Source organism: Anguilla rostrata, chromosome 6 (assembly GCF_018555375.3).
Source record: "Anguilla rostrata isolate EN2019 chromosome 6, ASM1855537v3, whole genome shotgun sequence".
NCBI lineage: Eukaryota > Metazoa > Chordata > Actinopteri > Anguilliformes > Anguillidae > Anguilla > Anguilla rostrata.
This window is the reverse complement of record NC_057938.1, coordinates 10,959,447-10,976,701: the sequence shown is the minus strand read 5'-3', so window position 1 is coordinate 10,976,701 and position 17,255 is coordinate 10,959,447. Positions and strand designations below refer to the sequence as shown.

The 17,255-nt window shown below is 40.2% G+C and overlaps 1 protein-coding gene and 1 long non-coding RNA gene across 3 annotated transcripts in view; one reads left to right on the top strand and one right to left on the bottom strand.

Annotated features, from left to right (window-relative positions):
- Positions 1 to 13,920, top strand: part of LOC135256504 (B-cell lymphoma 6 protein-like) — a 37,153-nt gene extending 23,233 nt beyond the window's left edge. Inside the window, exons 1-9 of one of the 2 annotated variants that reach the window (XM_064338327.1) lie at positions 5,659 to 5,808; positions 8,785 to 8,956; positions 9,310 to 9,531; positions 9,899 to 10,891; positions 11,461 to 11,639; positions 11,782 to 11,949; positions 12,040 to 12,170; positions 12,321 to 12,458; positions 12,643 to 13,920. In XM_064338327.1, the coding sequence (XP_064194397.1) occupies positions 5,778 to 5,808; positions 8,785 to 8,956; positions 9,310 to 9,531; positions 9,899 to 10,891; positions 11,461 to 11,639; positions 11,782 to 11,949; positions 12,040 to 12,170; positions 12,321 to 12,458; positions 12,643 to 12,786 (2,178 nt within the window). In that variant the 5' untranslated portion in view covers positions 5,659 to 5,777 and the 3' untranslated portion in view covers positions 12,787 to 13,920. Of the gene's footprint in view, positions 1 to 5,658; positions 5,809 to 8,784; positions 8,957 to 9,309; positions 9,532 to 9,898; positions 10,892 to 11,460; positions 11,640 to 11,781; positions 11,950 to 12,039; positions 12,171 to 12,320; positions 12,459 to 12,642 lie in introns of those variants that run through there. The other variant, XM_064338326.1, reaches the window with a different exon arrangement.
- A 1,025-nt stretch (positions 13,921 to 14,945) lies between these two features.
- LOC135256505 (uncharacterized) lies at positions 14,946 to 16,690 on the bottom strand. Its single transcript, XR_010330444.1, has 4 exons — positions 16,457 to 16,690; positions 15,723 to 15,803; positions 15,325 to 15,393; positions 14,946 to 15,127 (listed from the first exon to the last, which is right to left on the bottom strand). It is a non-coding gene; the product is annotated as an uncharacterized LOC135256505 (long non-coding RNA).
- Positions 16,691 to 17,255: the final 565 nt, after the last annotated feature.

Here is a 17,255-nt window from a genome sequence, read left to right as displayed (position 1 = left end):
ACCTCATCTCTCTCTTAGGGAATAATTGCACCACATTATGAGGTCTCCCATTTTTTGAGCAATTTTTCAGGACAGTGGAGCAATTCTGAGTCACTGTCCTCGGTTTATAAAAAGACTTCCATTACTTTGTCATAAGTTGCAGAACCAGAACGTCTCACTTTGTCTTGACAAACAATTTAGTGAAACCCCATCACTGAAATTACCAAAAGATCAGTGACTGCTCAACCCATCTGATTATTTACTCTGACAGATCCCTTATTACATTTGTTACCATCCATTCTACCTCAGCTTTATGCCAGGCCAGCCAACGGAGGATGGGCTCCCCCTCTATACCCAGGTTCCTCCCAAGAACTCTCACCTGAGAATTGTTTCTCACCACCATTTGAGTGGGTTTCTTCCCATCGGGGAATAATAATATTATTATTATTATTATTTAACCTTGCTTGCTTTTTGAGGGTTCAGGCCTGGTTTTTGCCCAATTTTCTCATAGCATAATTGTGACAGTTCTACGTAAAATGCGCTAAACAAATTAAATTGATTTGATATGAAGATGTTCAAATTCTGCAGCACCCTGCTACTGGGGGGGGGGGGTGGCCCTCTAGACTACCAATAAAGTAATATAACAAACACCGTGACGCAAAAACCTTGTCGGCACTCAATGGCTTTCCCCTAGACATAGGCTGTGGCTGGTTTTACTGGAATTGTTCACTGGAAAGGTAAACTGACAATTGGTCTGTCAGTGGCCACACAAACAGAACAGTACAGATTTAATGTGAATAGGACATAGTGTATTGCAGGATTTACAAAGAGAAAACTGTAAGAATTGAAACAAGATCATGGCAACATCTGACACAGCTGTACGTAAGGAACCCATCCATCCAGACTTTATCATCCAATCCAGGATTGGCTGGGGGGGAACTATCCCAGCATGCATTGGGCACAAGCCCCCTGGACAGGGTGCCAGTCCATTGCAGGGTGAACATGCACCCACACACCTATTTATCCATTTAGGAAAAATGCAAGAAAGGACACAATCTTAATTTTATGTATTCCACCTCATCCACTATAAGAATCTCATTACTACTATGACTACTGCTACTACTACTACCACTACTACTAATAATAATAACCTTCATTGTCAGTTATAATATTTATTGAAACAGTAAATGAAACCAAAATCCACAAAATCTTGATGGCAAAATAGAGGAAATATGTTCTTAGAATACTGGTCTCCTCATTGTGGGGTCACAGAAGTTTTGTTGAACGAACAATATCCACAAACCTCAAAATGCAAAGGTGTAGAACCACTCATTTAAGTGATAATGAATGATAATACGTGATGTAATGAAGAAGATGAAGTTATTACAGGGCACCTTCAGTCTCCAGCTGCCGTCTGTAGGCAGGAACATGGGCCCAGTTGTTATGCAGGTTTATTTCATGCCCTTTGTAATCATCCCCCAATATAAGTCTGCTTGACACCATACATGGGTCACCCCACCCCAGCACATGCTTGCACCCAGAATTATATGAGCGATCGAGGGCGACAGTAACAAGTGACCTCACGTTGACTAGCCACAATGCATGAAAACCACAGCCTTTGACCCGCTGAAGGGCAAATCTCACAACTTACAAACCCAAATACATTGAGCTCCAAAATGTCTGGGACAAAGATTTGAAGGTGGCTGCAGTACAGGTCTGGCAGAGAATCACCAGAGAACATACTCAGCAACATTATGGTGCCCTGAAATGGGGGGCTATGTATGAAAAGTGCTGTAATTTCTACATGGTGAAACCAAAGTGCATAGAAATATCCTTAAATAAAACCTGAGAATGTGAGAATGTTTTGATTACAAATCTACAATTGTGGAGTTTATGGAGCTTACTGTGCATGCATTCTGTTTTGCTTTAGCCTATACCTTCTGAAAGCCCACTTTTCAGATGAAAAATTTTGAAAAAAAATTTCTTAAAATGAATGTAGCACAAAAAGATCACCTACAGGAAGTCTAATTCTTATTTTCTTCTAATTTGTGTATTATCAATTTACGAGATGCAGAAGGTAGTAGTATTGATTTTGAATTTTAATTTCGCAATCATGCTTGCAGTTTAACATATGACACACCTGCATTGCTCATTTTTCCCCCATGTGATTAGACTTTTGGTTATGGGCTACAACTCACACTCTGCCTCTGTGTACAAATGAAGTGATACAATGCTGTGAAACAAGTTGCGCATACTTGAATCCAAGATAAATCCAAAGTAATCGCAATCTGAACTGCAGCTGCGCTGTTCTAGAATGCCCAGACACAACAACTGATAGGTGGACGGATAGCCTACATAAACCACCAGAGACACAGAGATGGAGGTGTTACATCTGCATTTATAAAATTACACAAATTAATAAAAAACAAAAATAATAACAAAGAGCATTACTACACGGAGAAAATCAATGTTAGTAATTATGATGTAAAAGCAAACATTGTTTTGCATGATAAATCCAAGCAAACTTAAAAATTCAAGGGTAATGCTTTGGATCTGATTTCTAATTCCTCAATGTGTTGGTGATCTGTCTAAGATTTCAAGTATAAAACAAACAGTTCATTTCTGATCTTGACCGGTGTGACTACTGTATGCAGTGCTGATCATGCACAATGGTTATGGCACTGGTATACCAAACTACTGCAAGAAAGGAGGAAAACTTAATTAGTTTCATTTTTTAATCTTTTTTTATTTTACACCAGATCCTAACAGTTTCGTCTCAATTCAGATATAAAATGTGCCATAACAAAAAATACATTAAATTCAGTTATAAATCCAGCCACTCTCAATGCCATAAATACACACCAACAACAAACTGTAAGCATTATATTCCAGACAATTTGAAGAGTATTACAAAGGCACACATATTCATAGGAATACCATGGTTTGTCACAAGAGGTATATGAACCCTCACAATATGTAAAGGTCAACCTTGCATGCAGTTATTGTAAATACTTCAAACCACTCCAAATAAAAAGATATGTAAATATGATGCATGTATGAATTGATAAGACATATAAAATATGACACACATAAGAATTTATGACCTTTGTCCATCCCAAATTATCATTAATATATTTTTTTACAGTGATTTCAAGAAGTGTGGGTGTCAATTTCAAGCTCGGCTCATGAAAAATCAAAGATATTTGGGGAAGTAAACAAATGATTCCATACATTCCAGTACACTTTATCTCAAGGCGGGTGGGGCCTGCCTCCGTAAGGCTTATGTTGAGCTTCTGCTGATACCGCATTCATTATGCATCCATGTCTGTCCAACTAACCCAGTAGCCAGCTATTTCATCATCTTGGAGCTATAATCCAATCAATCAACATACCACCAAGTTAAGCAACCAGAGTTTCTGGCTAAGTACTAAGTACCCTGTCATCTAAAGTCAGTGAACAATATTTCATTACATTCAAGTGATCTCATTTAGGGCAACTTACAATTTATGAGAAACATAACTTCATTCACCTGATTAATAGGAACAATGCTGTCAGACCAGCAAATAAAAATGTGACATCACTAAAGCACAAGTGCAAATGAATTTTGCTAATCGAGAACTTATGAACAAACTTGAAATACACACAGGCTGCATCCATAATATATTGATAGATAGCTAGTTTGCAAGATGGACAGGAACTAATAGTGACATTACATCCATCATCGCGGATTAGGTGTTTGAAGTTTTGCATGGTAGTGCCATTAACACATAAGCTAAATAATTTTAAAGAATGTCATCATCCAATATTTCCAGCCATCTGTTCATGTCATCCTCCCAATCCTGAATCCTGTGAGAACGTGGGATAGATTTTGCATCCAATCCAATTTTCAGATGTATGTTCCTAAGTGGAAATTTCTGCTAGCTAGCAAGAGTTAACAAAGGCTAAATCTGATCAGAAAGGAAGTTTCCAAACAAAGTGGACCTTGTGGTTCTAGTAAAGATCAAGGGTCATGCATAAGGTGGACTGAGATTGCCAACAAAAAAAACTGTTGAGAAGCTAACACCAGTATGCCTTTGAAAATGGTGCTCAGGGCTACAGAATTTGATTTGCATGACAGAATCAAAGTCTGCAGACACTGCGTTAAGTTAGCTTTACTTGATATTAAGGCTACCAGCTGCCAAATGTCCTTACTGAAAGCAATGCTTAACAGTAACCAATGTGTAAACCGTTTAAAACAAATTCTTTAATTAAAGAGTGCTTTGAAACATAACTCATCATCATAATAATAATAATCAGAAGACATTTCAAATTAAATATTCTGGACATAAACTAGTACACTGGTATTTAAATCATTCTGTTTCTTAATGACTTTGTGCAGCATCACGCTATGCGACATTGATTCACTTGCAATGAGTAATGCACTGAGTGATCATCCTGGTTTAAAAAGGATACGAATGACACTGCGCAACATTATCTGATCCAGAATTTTAATAAGCAAAACGGCATTTTCTTTTTCCCCCCATCCAGTAAAATATGACATCAGCCAATGAAAGACCAATGTTGACAGTCAGGCACTCTGCATGCATAACGTCCATATATTAATCTGTATTATTTTGTGGACATATTCAGAGTTACACAGAAACGATGAGCGGGCAAATCGTACATAGACTATAATAAAAACGATCAATTACATTGCAGTTCGATAACCACATGACACTATTCAAATTTGGAAACTATTTATCTTAACTGAATACTGCAGTCAGAAAAAATTTCTTCAAAACACTAGCGCAGCGAAACATCACTAAAATCTTGCTATCTACAGCTATCTTATTTTAACAAAATATAAAGGATTGGTTACTCAGAGGTTGCCAAATTGATTAACTTTACAAAACAAAAAACCAAAGTATTTCCTAAAATATTCTGCAGATATGACATATCACTACACTACACAACAAAACCAAAGGCCCAGTGTCAGATTTACCACTGTATAAAGCGTTCATTCCCAAGTAGGCTACACTTACACACTTAACCACCAATGTCGCGCAATATAAGAGATGGCAATTTGGCTGACTTGCAAATATGAGAAACAAACCCGCTCTGGTGTATGTTGCTACGCACGAAAAAAAGCTCCTGATGTGAAATAAAAACATTTTTCAAGCAGTCCCTTTCCGAAAATAAATAATCCTGCGCCGTTCCAAAGCACGCCAGTCGATAGCACGTCTGTCCAATATTAAGAAAAAATACCACCGACATATTTCTTTCGGTGTACCGTGATTGGGGGAAAAAACGATTAAAAAAGGTTAATCATGACCTAAAACCAATATCACGACACGGGAGTAGTGTGACTTCTTATGCTCTGTGAAAGCTACAACCGACTGCTTAATACAAAAATGGGCAATGCGTACAGGCTACTGTGCTTATGTCACAGAATTGCAAATTAGTTCTGAGAATTTGGAGGCCGGGCTAAATACACTATCTACGTACTTAACCACGTGACCGTCTGTGTTTGGAAGCATCCACCAGAAAGGGTGAAGCGAAAATCAGGGACAATTATTTTTCTTAAATTCCGGGTATAAAAAGGAACTTTAAAGTGGTCAAATTTCTTGCATTTTTTATCGTTCTCAATTAAATGTTTAAATGTTTTACAAGCCGTAAAAGCAGTTTTTCTTGAAAGCAAATTTGAAGACTAAGACAAAACTGTCGTCCTCCCCTGTCCTTTGAAAATGGTACCGCCTGAAGCTCAAATTCCGAGAATTGAGCTCTCTTGATTCTTAGAACTGGGGTTCTTAGAAGTGGTGATGCAAGAAGTTTCTAGGAAAGCCCAACCAGGTGATTTTTTTATTCTTTATGTCAATTATTTGGCGCGAAGTTTTACATTTCCTTGCAGGTGGCTTTGTAATAAAGCCCGTTCTGTGTGTGTGTTTTAAAACGTATTCCTATGAATTTTGGGCAGTTGTGTGCGTCATGATGATCTTTCCGAGTGGCTTGGCTACTGACAGTACTTTAGTCGTAACTGTCTTGCTCTCTTTGGTCTGGTTGCAGAAACGAGTTCTGCGCTGTAGTTTTGGTAATGTTGGTTCTAAAAAATCGGATGTTCATGGGCACTGTCAGGTGATGGCACCATAATGCCCAAATGCGTTCATGCTGCTTTTTTGGATTTAAAACCAAGAAGATTTTTACGCTTGTTGGTCGTTTCAGTTGTCATGACCACTTTGTTGGATCTGTCTGTATTCATTATAAAACGCAAACATAGACAACTATATGACTCTGCCAAATATTGTCTTTGAGTGTTTTCTTTTCTTCCTCGCGTTGTGCTCAAATGCTAACTGGTTACTGTCTAGGTTAGCCGCCTGGTACTTTTAAAAGTGTCTATTGACTAGACGTAGAGCAAGCTAGCTAGCGAAGGACATTTTAAGAAATATCTTTATGGCTCCTGGTCTTAAAAAATCATAAAATTTGAACTGTGGGTGGGAATACAGCGCTGGCCGCCGAGCCTGTCTGATTAGGTTTCAGAAACTAATCTGCGCTGAAGCGCTTCCACCCTTGTTTTTTTCCTCCCTCCAGAGTTCGCTGGTATATTTCCATTGTAGGCTAAAGTGTTCAGCAGGTTTTTTTGTGCTCCAGTAGAACGAGTTGTGAGACTGTAGTCATTACATTTGTTTTCTTTTACGGCGGATGACACCAGAAAGACACAATTGCTTGTTTATGAAACTTATACTGTTCCAATCGTTTGCTCTTTATAGCGTATAATATTTTTTAAACTGTAGCCTACATTCCGTAGACAGTCTAGCCTAGCCTTTCAATATCATTCTTTACTATGTAAAATATAGGCAAAAGTTAAATATTTTAGGTTTATTATTTTCAATATTTTAAAATTAATTCGTCCATGGTACAAAAAAACCCCTCCCATTTACTTTCGCCTTTTATCTGTGATATTCACCTTGGCCTCCTGCCGAATAGGCTACTTCTCAAAACTGTCAAGTGGAAGCTTTGCGACTTTGGCATTGGAGGAAAGGGAAAATCTCACTTCAGTGTTTGCATGCTGTTGACATATCCTGTCTATTCTTGGAAAGAGCAAGATTGCTAACGAAAGGCGTTGTGTTCTTAAGTTCCATTTTTAACATGGTGTCGTTTTAAAATTAGATTTGGCTCTTGAATTTTCAGGTCATGGAACTTTAATTTTCTACATTCACAATCGCATGTTAATTTCCACATTTCATGTGTTGAATTTTTACATTTCAAATAATCAATAGCCAGGGTATTAGCTTTTTTTAACGAGCGCACAAAAAAATAAATAATTTTATGCTTAAAATAAATAGGGAAATGAGAAAATAGGAGAAACCAAGGTTTCCGAGCTAGCTACAACAAAACGCATATTCATTTCTACGTGCACGTGTCCGTGTGAGATTTTGTATTCCCTTTTAATAGGCTACGTTGATAGGTTCCGAACAAATAAAAACGAGGACATTGTAGGGATTTATTTTATTTTTTAGCATTTAATCTTTTTTTGGAAATGGCGAATGCCTTAATTTCAAAGTTTGGTCTGTCTGCATTCTCAATTTCGTGTACTGAAATACTTGTTTTTAAATGTCTTGTCAGCAATACTGCTTGTAGGCTATTGCTTTTCTGGCTTTTTTTAGTTTGTTGTCCCACATCTATAACCGTGCCCTATAAATGTGCAGCTGCTACAGTTGGTTTCACGTTGTAAATTTATAGGTAATCCGTTATATATGTACTTTCTTTGATTACTTTCTTTAAATTTCAAACATCAAATATTTATCGATATATTTATACGTCACTTGTCGTGGTAGCTGCTTGTGCCATTTTGACATTTGTTGTGAAAAATAATTTATAACATTCCATACTGTCAACCACTTTTCATCGTTGTCCTTGAAATGCCTTTATGGCCACATATTTGTAAAGCAGACTATTACTACCATTAGTCAAAATACTAATGGTTTGTCTAATTATATGAAATGGTTGGCCTGCACGGGTCCGCTTAGAGGAAATTTTAATGCCACAGTAGTGTTGTCCATTTAGTGCGTAATTCGTGGGTTTTGTCGCCCTCTAGTGTCCAGTATTACGCAAGACTTCTAATGTCCAACGTAAGCACCTGCAGTTCTACAAGTAACTTAACAAAACGAACTAGAACTTGATTTCTTACCATGCCCGATTCAACCAGGAACAATGAAATAGTCAGTTTTCGTCGTTTCTTATATTAATCTTCATTTTTAAAAATACAATGAGGTCTATAGGCTGTTTCATTCTACGTTTCATTCGTAGATGCGGCACGTTCAATTCAGCGGCTCTTCCAGTACTCGCACAAGTGTCTCCTTCCGTAGCGCACCCACAGAACATATATGGGCGCGCATACCCCTCGTGGCAACTTTCAACAAGTTTACGCCCGACGTTAGAAACGGAAAATCGCGTGGAATACATCTCTCATTTGAGACTAACATTGTTATGCACCCTCAAGATTGTGATGACTTAATTGTGCCTATGAGGTAGACTAGGCTACGAGTAAAAAAACTCAAGTAGACCTACCTCGACGCGCACTGTCTCTTATCGACGTCTAAAGGTTTATTTGTAATGACAGTTCTTTCAGATGAACATGGCAAAACCTGTTTTCTAATATACCATGCAGTGGCACAAAATTGGCAGTAAATTTGGGTAACTGTGTCACTGCACGTGTGTTGTTTTTGGTCATTTTTCAGTAACTTCCTGACCGGAGTGTAGCTCTGTTGTATCTTCTGAAATTGAATCATTCTGAATGACTCCCAATTTTTTTTCACTTCCCCCCCCCAGATTTTAACAAAATGGCATGTGCAGCAGATAGCTGCATTCAGTTCATGCGCCATGCAAGCGATGTGCTGTTCAACCTGAACCGACTGCGCAGCAGAAATATTCTGACGGATGTAACCATTCTGGTCAACAGACAACAGTTCCGTGCTCATAAGACTGTTCTCATGGCGTGCAGGTAAGTTGCTGTGCTGCAGACGCATATCAGTTCATACGATTTGTTAGACCTGCACACTGTAAACAAGTGAAGCAATCAGGGATCCCTTGGAAAGCAGATTAGACTGCACAGGTGACTGTAGCAGATTTAGTAAACTGGCTCGTGACCTAACAGGGCTGTACCATCAGCAAGGTGCTAAATCTGACGACATTTTGTAAATGGTTAACCTTTGTATTATAATTTATGATGCTTAATAAATTACCCTTGTGCATAATACTGTGAAGATAATATAGAAACACCATCACATGTCTCTGAAGATGTCTCCATCACATGTAGCCAAAGATGCTGAAAATATCTCCTTCCCTTATTTTAAGTGGGCTGTTCTACACCATCTTTACGGATTCTCTCAAATGCAACCTGAGCGCCATCAGCTTGGACCCCAAGGTGGACCCTGAAGGCTTTGCCATTCTGCTGGAGTTCATGTACACCTCCTGTCTCACGCTGAAGGAGAGTCTGATCATGGCCACCATGAACACTGCCGTCTACCTGCAGATGGACCACGTGGTGGACACCTGCCAGAGGTTCATCAAATCCAGGTGAGGATCGCACATATGCAGCGTACCTACAGGCTATAGTCGTAGTTCAGATGCAAATTATCGCAAAGTTTTTTTTTGTTTTTTTTTGGTGGCCAGTTTAGGCCTGGGAAACAAGGTATGAACTCAGTTCATTGCTCGGTTCAAGGCAGTCACTGCCTTGAACTAAGCTCTTAAGTCTTGATGCGTACCTAAAACCAACAGATAGCGTGGCACTCCAGAACTGGAGTCCGACAGCCTCCCTTTGAATTAATTCAGTTCATTGAATGTTTCCAGAGGTTGCTGGTAATGGGTCAGTTTGCATACTTGAACTCCTGAGCAGCTGGGTTTCACCAATAAGGCTGAAATTTTCTTTTTGCTCTCTCCGAAGGGACTCTTCAATGAAGCTACCCAGAGAGGATTTTTTGGGGAGCCCTTTGCTTTTCTCTCAGGACGCCCACAACTACAGGGCTCATGAGGTTGTGGAGAGCCCACCCAGCCGTGCCGCTCCTTTCAGTGATGGCAGAGCTTATTGTCCAAGCGTGTTCGGTGCAGTTAATGCTTCCAGCAACTCGTACTACCACTACAGCCACCTTCCGGTTCAGGGGTTCCCTTTTCCGCTCGGAAAGCTGGCAGATCCCAAAACGTCCCTCGCAGACCTCCCTAAAGGGGGTGCAGTCCACCAGAAGCACTGCGGGCCACCTGAGAGCACCACTGTGGAGCGGGCAGAGTATACCAGACCTGGGGCTGGCAACACTTCTGGTGTCTGCCACATGGCATCCTTCTCATCCAGAGAGGTGGCCCGGGAGGAGGCGGTCGGGAAGGAGACCCAGGGGTGTATCCAGTCCATGGGGCTGAGCGCCAGGAAGAACAGTCTCTCGGGCGTGGACCAGGAACACAGGGAGATGGGCAAAGAGCCCACCCCCAGCGAGGAGGAGGAAGACATGGGCCACCACCAGCACTACTCCCTGAATGGGCGCAAGGGTGTCCTGAGCAGCCCGAAAAGCCCTCTCAAGTCTGAATGCCAGCCCAACTCCCCCACTGAGTCCAGCAGCAGCAAAAACGCACTGGCCCAGGCTACGCCCCGCTCTCCATCTCGCACCCCGTCCCGTTCCCCTCCCACTCAGGGCTCACAGGACCCCAAGGCCCGGAACTGGAAGAAGTACAAGTTCATCGTTCTCAACTCTGCCAACCAGACACCCAAAGAGAACGAAGGCAGCCCCCAGGAGGCAGAAGCTCACTCCCCACTGCACCTCGGCTCTCCGTCCTACCTCCAGTCCAGTGACTCGGAGCAGATGGACCTGCAGCCGGCAACCAAGATCAACAGGCACAGCGAGGAGCTGCTCACGCCACAGACCAGTCGTCTCAACAACATCATCAGCAGGTGAGCTCCAGCACATGCATGAAGGTCACCACTGTTGCCACTGAATTAAGTGTTTCAGTATTTACACAATGCATTGATTTAACATCACACTCTTCTCAAAGATCCCCTTTTCTGGTATAACATATCAAGAGGTAAATCTGCCAGATTTTAAAAGGAAGAACTTTGTTCAACCAGAAAGTTAGAAACCACCTTCTCATTTTCGCTTTTTACAGCCTCTTCCCTGTGCTTTCTTCGGGTTCATAAACTGAAAATTCAGAAACTTCTGTTCTGATCTGCCCTTGTGGCACGGTGGAGTTCTTTATTCAACCCGTCTGTTTTTGCAAGTTGTGCATTTCCGAGTCAAAGGGTGTTTGTGTCCCCAGTCAAGTGTGTCATAAGGGCTGTAAGTAAAAGTCTGAGGTTTGGCACCCTTTTTCAGTGAGGTGCTCATGGACAGCTAGGCTGATGGCCTGCATGGCTTAGACTCTGAACATAAACGAGGTGTGCGGTGATGATTGTGTATTTGCTGGTGTGCATTGCAGTGACGGTGACGCGTGTGGGTGACCCGTTTGCTTGTGTGATTTTTTTAGGGCCCTGGAAGGATCGCAGAGACATGGCGACAGTCACTCCCTGTACATGAGCCAAGGGAAGTGCTCCTCCTGTGGCACGCCGTCTCCCCAGCACTCCGAAGTGTGCCCCAACACTCCGGGATCGCAGTTTGGAGAAGAGCTGTCCGAACTACACTCGGAGTATTCCGACTCCAGCTGTGGTAAGGGCCTCTTCCTTCTGGGCCACATTTTAAAACGCTAGAAATAAGACGGTGGCGTTGGTTAATTGGAGTCCATTTTCATTTCTTTGTCCCAAATTGAATTCACATTTTAATTCATTCGTGACATTTTTTGTTGTTGCAGAAAACGGTACATTCTTTTGCAACGAATGCGACTCAAAGTTTTTGGAGGAAGATTCCCTAAAACGGCACGCACTTCAAGTACACAGCGACAAGCCATACAAGTGTGACCGCTGCCAAGCCTCCTTCCGCTACAAGGGCAATCTCGCCAGCCACAAAACTGTCCACACAGGTAAAGAGCGGACTGCAGAAACAGTGCAAGAATGTCAGGTGTCCTCTGTCGTCCCAAGCTAATTTTTTTTCCCCCAAATGTCTGCCACAGGAGAGAAACCATATCGCTGCAACATCTGTGGTGCTCAGTTCAATAGACCAGCTAACCTCAAGACCCACACCCGCATCCACTCAGGAGAAAAGCCATACAAGTGTGAGACGTGCGGTGCTCGCTTTGTACAGGTGAGTGGGGCCACACCTGAATAACTGATTTATTTTTGTTGTTACAGAATCGGGAGAAAATCATTCTGTTACTGTCCCATGAAAATGATTTAAAAGAATATAAGGACTCCGATTTTGACTTCCATTCCTAAAGCAAACTGTTCCCTGCAGGTTGCTCACCTCCGGGCCCACGTGCTGATCCACACAGGAGAGAAGCCGTACCCCTGTGAGATCTGTGGGACACGTTTCCGCCATCTGCAGACGCTCAAGAGCCACCTACGCATACATACCGGAGAAAAGCCCTATCATGTAAGCACACCCCCGCTAGGTTCCTGGGCTCACTACCCGACTCCCATTGTCTTTCTGACTCACAGGTAGTCCTTGCTTGATTAAGAGAGCAGCAGGATCAGTCAACACGTATGCTGTTGAATTGCGCAAATGTAAATCCCTCATTTTAAATCAAGGCTAATTTTACGTTTCTTCCTTTTCTAAGTGTGAGAAATGCAACTTGCACTTTCGCCACAAGAGTCAGCTGAGATTGCACCTTCGGCAGAAGCACGGAGCCATCACCAACACCAAGGTTCAGTACCGCATGTCCACTACAGACCTGCCAACCGACGTCAACAAGGCCTGTTAAGCAAAATCCATAGTGTGAAACCATGGAAGGTCCTCACTTTGTACAATTGTCAAAAATTGTAGTGCCACACTGTTGGAGGGGAAAGAAAAAAAAAAAATTTCAACTTGGGCAGGGAATGCTAACTTAAACGGGTTTCCTCTACATGTGAACGTAGAACCAGATGCGGTTATGATTTAGTCACTTTATTGTCTGTGTAATAAATATATACACAAGTGGGCATGGGTATAAGCTTTCTGACATGTATATAAAGCTTTATTTTGGTGAAAAATATGTTCTGTTGACATTGAAATCCAGTTTTTAGGATACAGCATTTTATATCAAATTACTTTTTAAAAGTATAATACATTTTGAAGGTTGGTACATTTTTTTAGGGTACTAGTATTTTTTTGGCAAAACTGTACAAAATTCTGAAAATCCATATATAAATTTTAAACCTATTCCCCTTGTGAAAATAAATTCTAAAACATTTGAGATTTTAATGTATTTTGACTTGACCCCATAATCATTATCAGTGCTGCTTATTTGAACAAACAGATTTTGTTAAACTATAAGAAAGAAAAAAAGGAAGCATGAGGGTGACTGCAGTTAGCAATCCTAATTAAGGTGTAAGTGTTCCGTGACATAATAAATGTACAATTGCATCCAATCAGGTTGCACTCTGCTGGCAGAGTAGCTCTGGAAATTGTTGAAAATATGTATTTTAAAAAGGTACTGCTAATGCATAACCAAGAAAATATTTTGTCTAAAACTGCATTCAAATGTATTTGTACAGTTTCTTTTTTTTTTTTTTTTTGCAAACAAAGGTTTACAGGTATTATTGTGTTAGAAGGTACAGTAGGGTGTAATATATTGTCCTGTCTTTGTACATACACTGTGTGTCCTCCAGGTGCCTTTGAGGTGACTGCATTCTTTTCTATTAAGCCCAGTTTTAAAAGGTACGATTCAAGGACGGTACTTGTTCCTTTTCAGTTCATGCTTTTCTTCTACCTGTAAAAACCCTGCAAATGCAACATTGCCTGAGTTGTAAATCTTCAGGATTTGTTTTGGGATTGGACATTTTTTAAACTGAATAAAATGTATTGTAAAATATAGATGTATGAATGTAAAATAAAAGTAATGAATTTCTATGTATTACATTAGTGGTATCTTTGTCTTTTGTGGGACAATGGAAACTGTAGAAAAGTAAGTAGAGTGGTTATTTTGGTTCAAATCACACATTGCATGGTACCTTAGTCCACATAGAAATTTTGTTTATTCTAAATTATGCTTTCCAGGCAATGTCCAAGAGAACATCAGATTACTGGAAAGAATTGCAACAAAAATAGATTTTAGAAGATCCTGTTATCCAGGGCAACTTGAATATGATCCATTTATACAGCTGGATATTTCCTGAAGCAAATTCAGGTTAATTGCCTTACTCAAGGGTGCAAGTCAGACTCTCTGATATTCTAGTTCTACTCTACTTCATCACACAATCCCCTCCAGCCAACAAGAATTACACCTCCAAGCGTCCATGAAGACAGAGGTCACAGTTAAAGACTGAGGTTCAAAATGTATTGTGGCTCCTGAAGTCTGTAGGCAATATAAGGTTCCAGTAATTACCCAAGATATGTGGGTAAATTAACCCCAGTCCCTTGCAACAAAGATACCAGAGATACAGCTTGTATACACAAATAACCTGCTGGATCAAAGGATGTGTGAACCACAGAAAAATTGGGACTAAACCTTGACAAGTACTGCGTGAAAACTGATCAGCAAGTGAGTTACATATTCATAGAGAGATCCAGTCAACCAAAACATACTGGCGGTTAAAACTACTGGGCGACATGCAACCTTTGTATTACTAAGAGCTTTTCAGCTGGTTTATGTTTTCAGTTACACTTAAGTCATAGGTATGTCCACTACATTCTATTTTAAAAAGGAAAATCAGATGGTTAGTTTTTCTGCAAATTGAATTCAGATTGTGACAACACACTGATCAATAAAAGGGGTAGCCATTTTCTTTCATATAAACAACATATCTTTATTATAAATTATACACTGATAAATGTTCATGTTTAAAAACAAAAAACAAGCTAACCTTTTCTGGAGGTGCAGCAATATTCTAAACTTATATTTACATTAAAGTTTAATGCTTCTTCCTTTGCCTTCCCCCCCCCCCCCCCCCCAAGTCTGTGATACCAAACACTTAACCCTAAAACCACAGCACTCAGCAGGCCTTCTCTCTGCTCTCCATTTGTTCCAGGCCTTTGAATATCTCAAACCCGGAGAAGTCATACAAAAGCGTATCGTTAAGGTCTTCTGGCCCAAGCCTCCAGTGTCTTTCTTTCTTGGTTGATATCTAAAGAGACATTTTCCACGAATGATATCCAGGGCTGCTCATGTTTGTACAGACAAGCTTATGAGCCAGGTCTCAAAGCCACAAATATTTAATAATTAACTACATATTGCTTGTGTTGAAGAATGCTGTATCGCCACAATATAAGGAAGTTAAGCGGAAATGCAATAGTCAGAGTATTAAATAGTTAAATTCCCTACCTCTTCATCAGAAACATCCTCCAAAGAGGAATTCAGGGCAGAGAATAGGTTGATATCACAGTTGTCCATCTTGAACAAGCCAAAAAAGAATACAATAACTCAGTAGGTCATGTCTTACAATGAGCTTGTCCATGAATATGAAGTTTATGTGCCTTCTTTGTTCACTGTAGCAAAAGGTTACCTTGCAACAATTAATTTAAAACTAAATAAATAGAGTATGACACCAAGCTCAAGCCTGCACTGGAATAAAAGGAGATACACTTCTTAGCAGCATACCAATCCAATGTACAAAATCACCCATTTAAGGAGATGTTGTCACAGAACACCTGCCAAATCATTTGTTAATTGCATAAGTCACCATAGAATGCAAGTGGTATTTGAGGTATGTAAGCACTTACCTCATTTCCACAGATTACACATTCCATTGGTTTCTCTCCTCCATGCATATGCATTTCGGGTATTTTAGCACAGCTGTTCTCCTGTGAACACGGACAGCAAGCAAAATATCAGCCTCCTTCACAAAACCAACTAAATTGGGAGGAAAGAAAACAGCAGGGATTATCAGGCACACAACAGCATTAATAAGGGCTGGGAAAATATAATGCTTCGAGTGCTTTTCACGAGTGCTTCATGTTTTTATTAGACGCAATGAAATAAAGCTAACACTTAAAAACATTAAGTTACTGGATGGCAAATTCACAGAAAACAGAGCACGGTGTAAAAGAAAAACTTTCCAGACCTTACGTTTTCCTTTGTTTTTTGGCAAAGGAGACATGGGAGTTTACTGAAATCACTCATTTCTAAGGCGTACAAGGCTACGGTGATAACACATTAACTAGGAAGCGCAGTAAAAATAAACTATTGCTATATATTGGCAGTTGAACCAACTGATAAGACGACTAGGAAAACGCCGTGCCAGCATTTTGAGAGCTGCTAACGAAGAATATAGGCTATATTGTTTATAGTATAAAAAGTAAACAATAAATGTAGGCCTACGTCGTTTTCAGCTGATCACTAAAACGCTGTCTTACAATGACTGTGAGGTTTGCCGGCTTGGCTGTTACACTTAAGAGCTTCCAAACAAAACGCTGTAAGGTTTTGCCACAGTTAAAACAATAATTTCCGTGCTTACCATTATTATTTCCCCACTTATACGTCTGCGTGCAGAAACCACGGATACTGTAAACGTAGGCCTACTTCTTTCACCTCATAACTGTGTTACCTCGATCAAAAATTCCTATGCAAATCGTGACCTTTTAACATCAGATCACGAGTCCAGTGCACCACGCTTCAAGAAAGATAACAACAGCTACAGGTGACGCTGTGGTTTAGTTATTCGCTTTTTCATTGCTCCTTACCAACCGAGTCAACTTGGATTTAATTTGTATTAATTTAATTTGAATGAACGTTTCCTTAATTGAACTAACGAATGGTATATGAGACACAGCTCCAACCATATAATGAGACTCGTATTATCAGCCTTTGAAGGTTACACATTAATGAAATTGTAGTGTGTACACACAGTGTTTATTTTAACGTAAATAGCCTTATGAACCGCGACCATTGACCAGTTTAAGAAATAAAGGTAAAACCCGTGTCCTCATACCATATCGGATTGTCTCAAGTCAGAAATCTCAGTGGGTATACCATCGTACCTTATTGCTTTATTGAAATATGACATTCAAATTACACACACGTGATCCCCTGAAGCATCTCAATAAAAAGCCTCATGTTTACGGGGGTATAGATTATATAATAATGCGAATTCTATTTTTGTATTAACGTTATGATCATCACATTGAAATGTCGTTTTAATAGGCCTATTTATTTTTTGCAGTGGCACCAAATCGAAGTTTTGGACACAGCCATAATTCAACTTTTAGCTTTGTTAGTCCCTGGCAGTTTTACTGTATATGACACTGGTGTTCTGT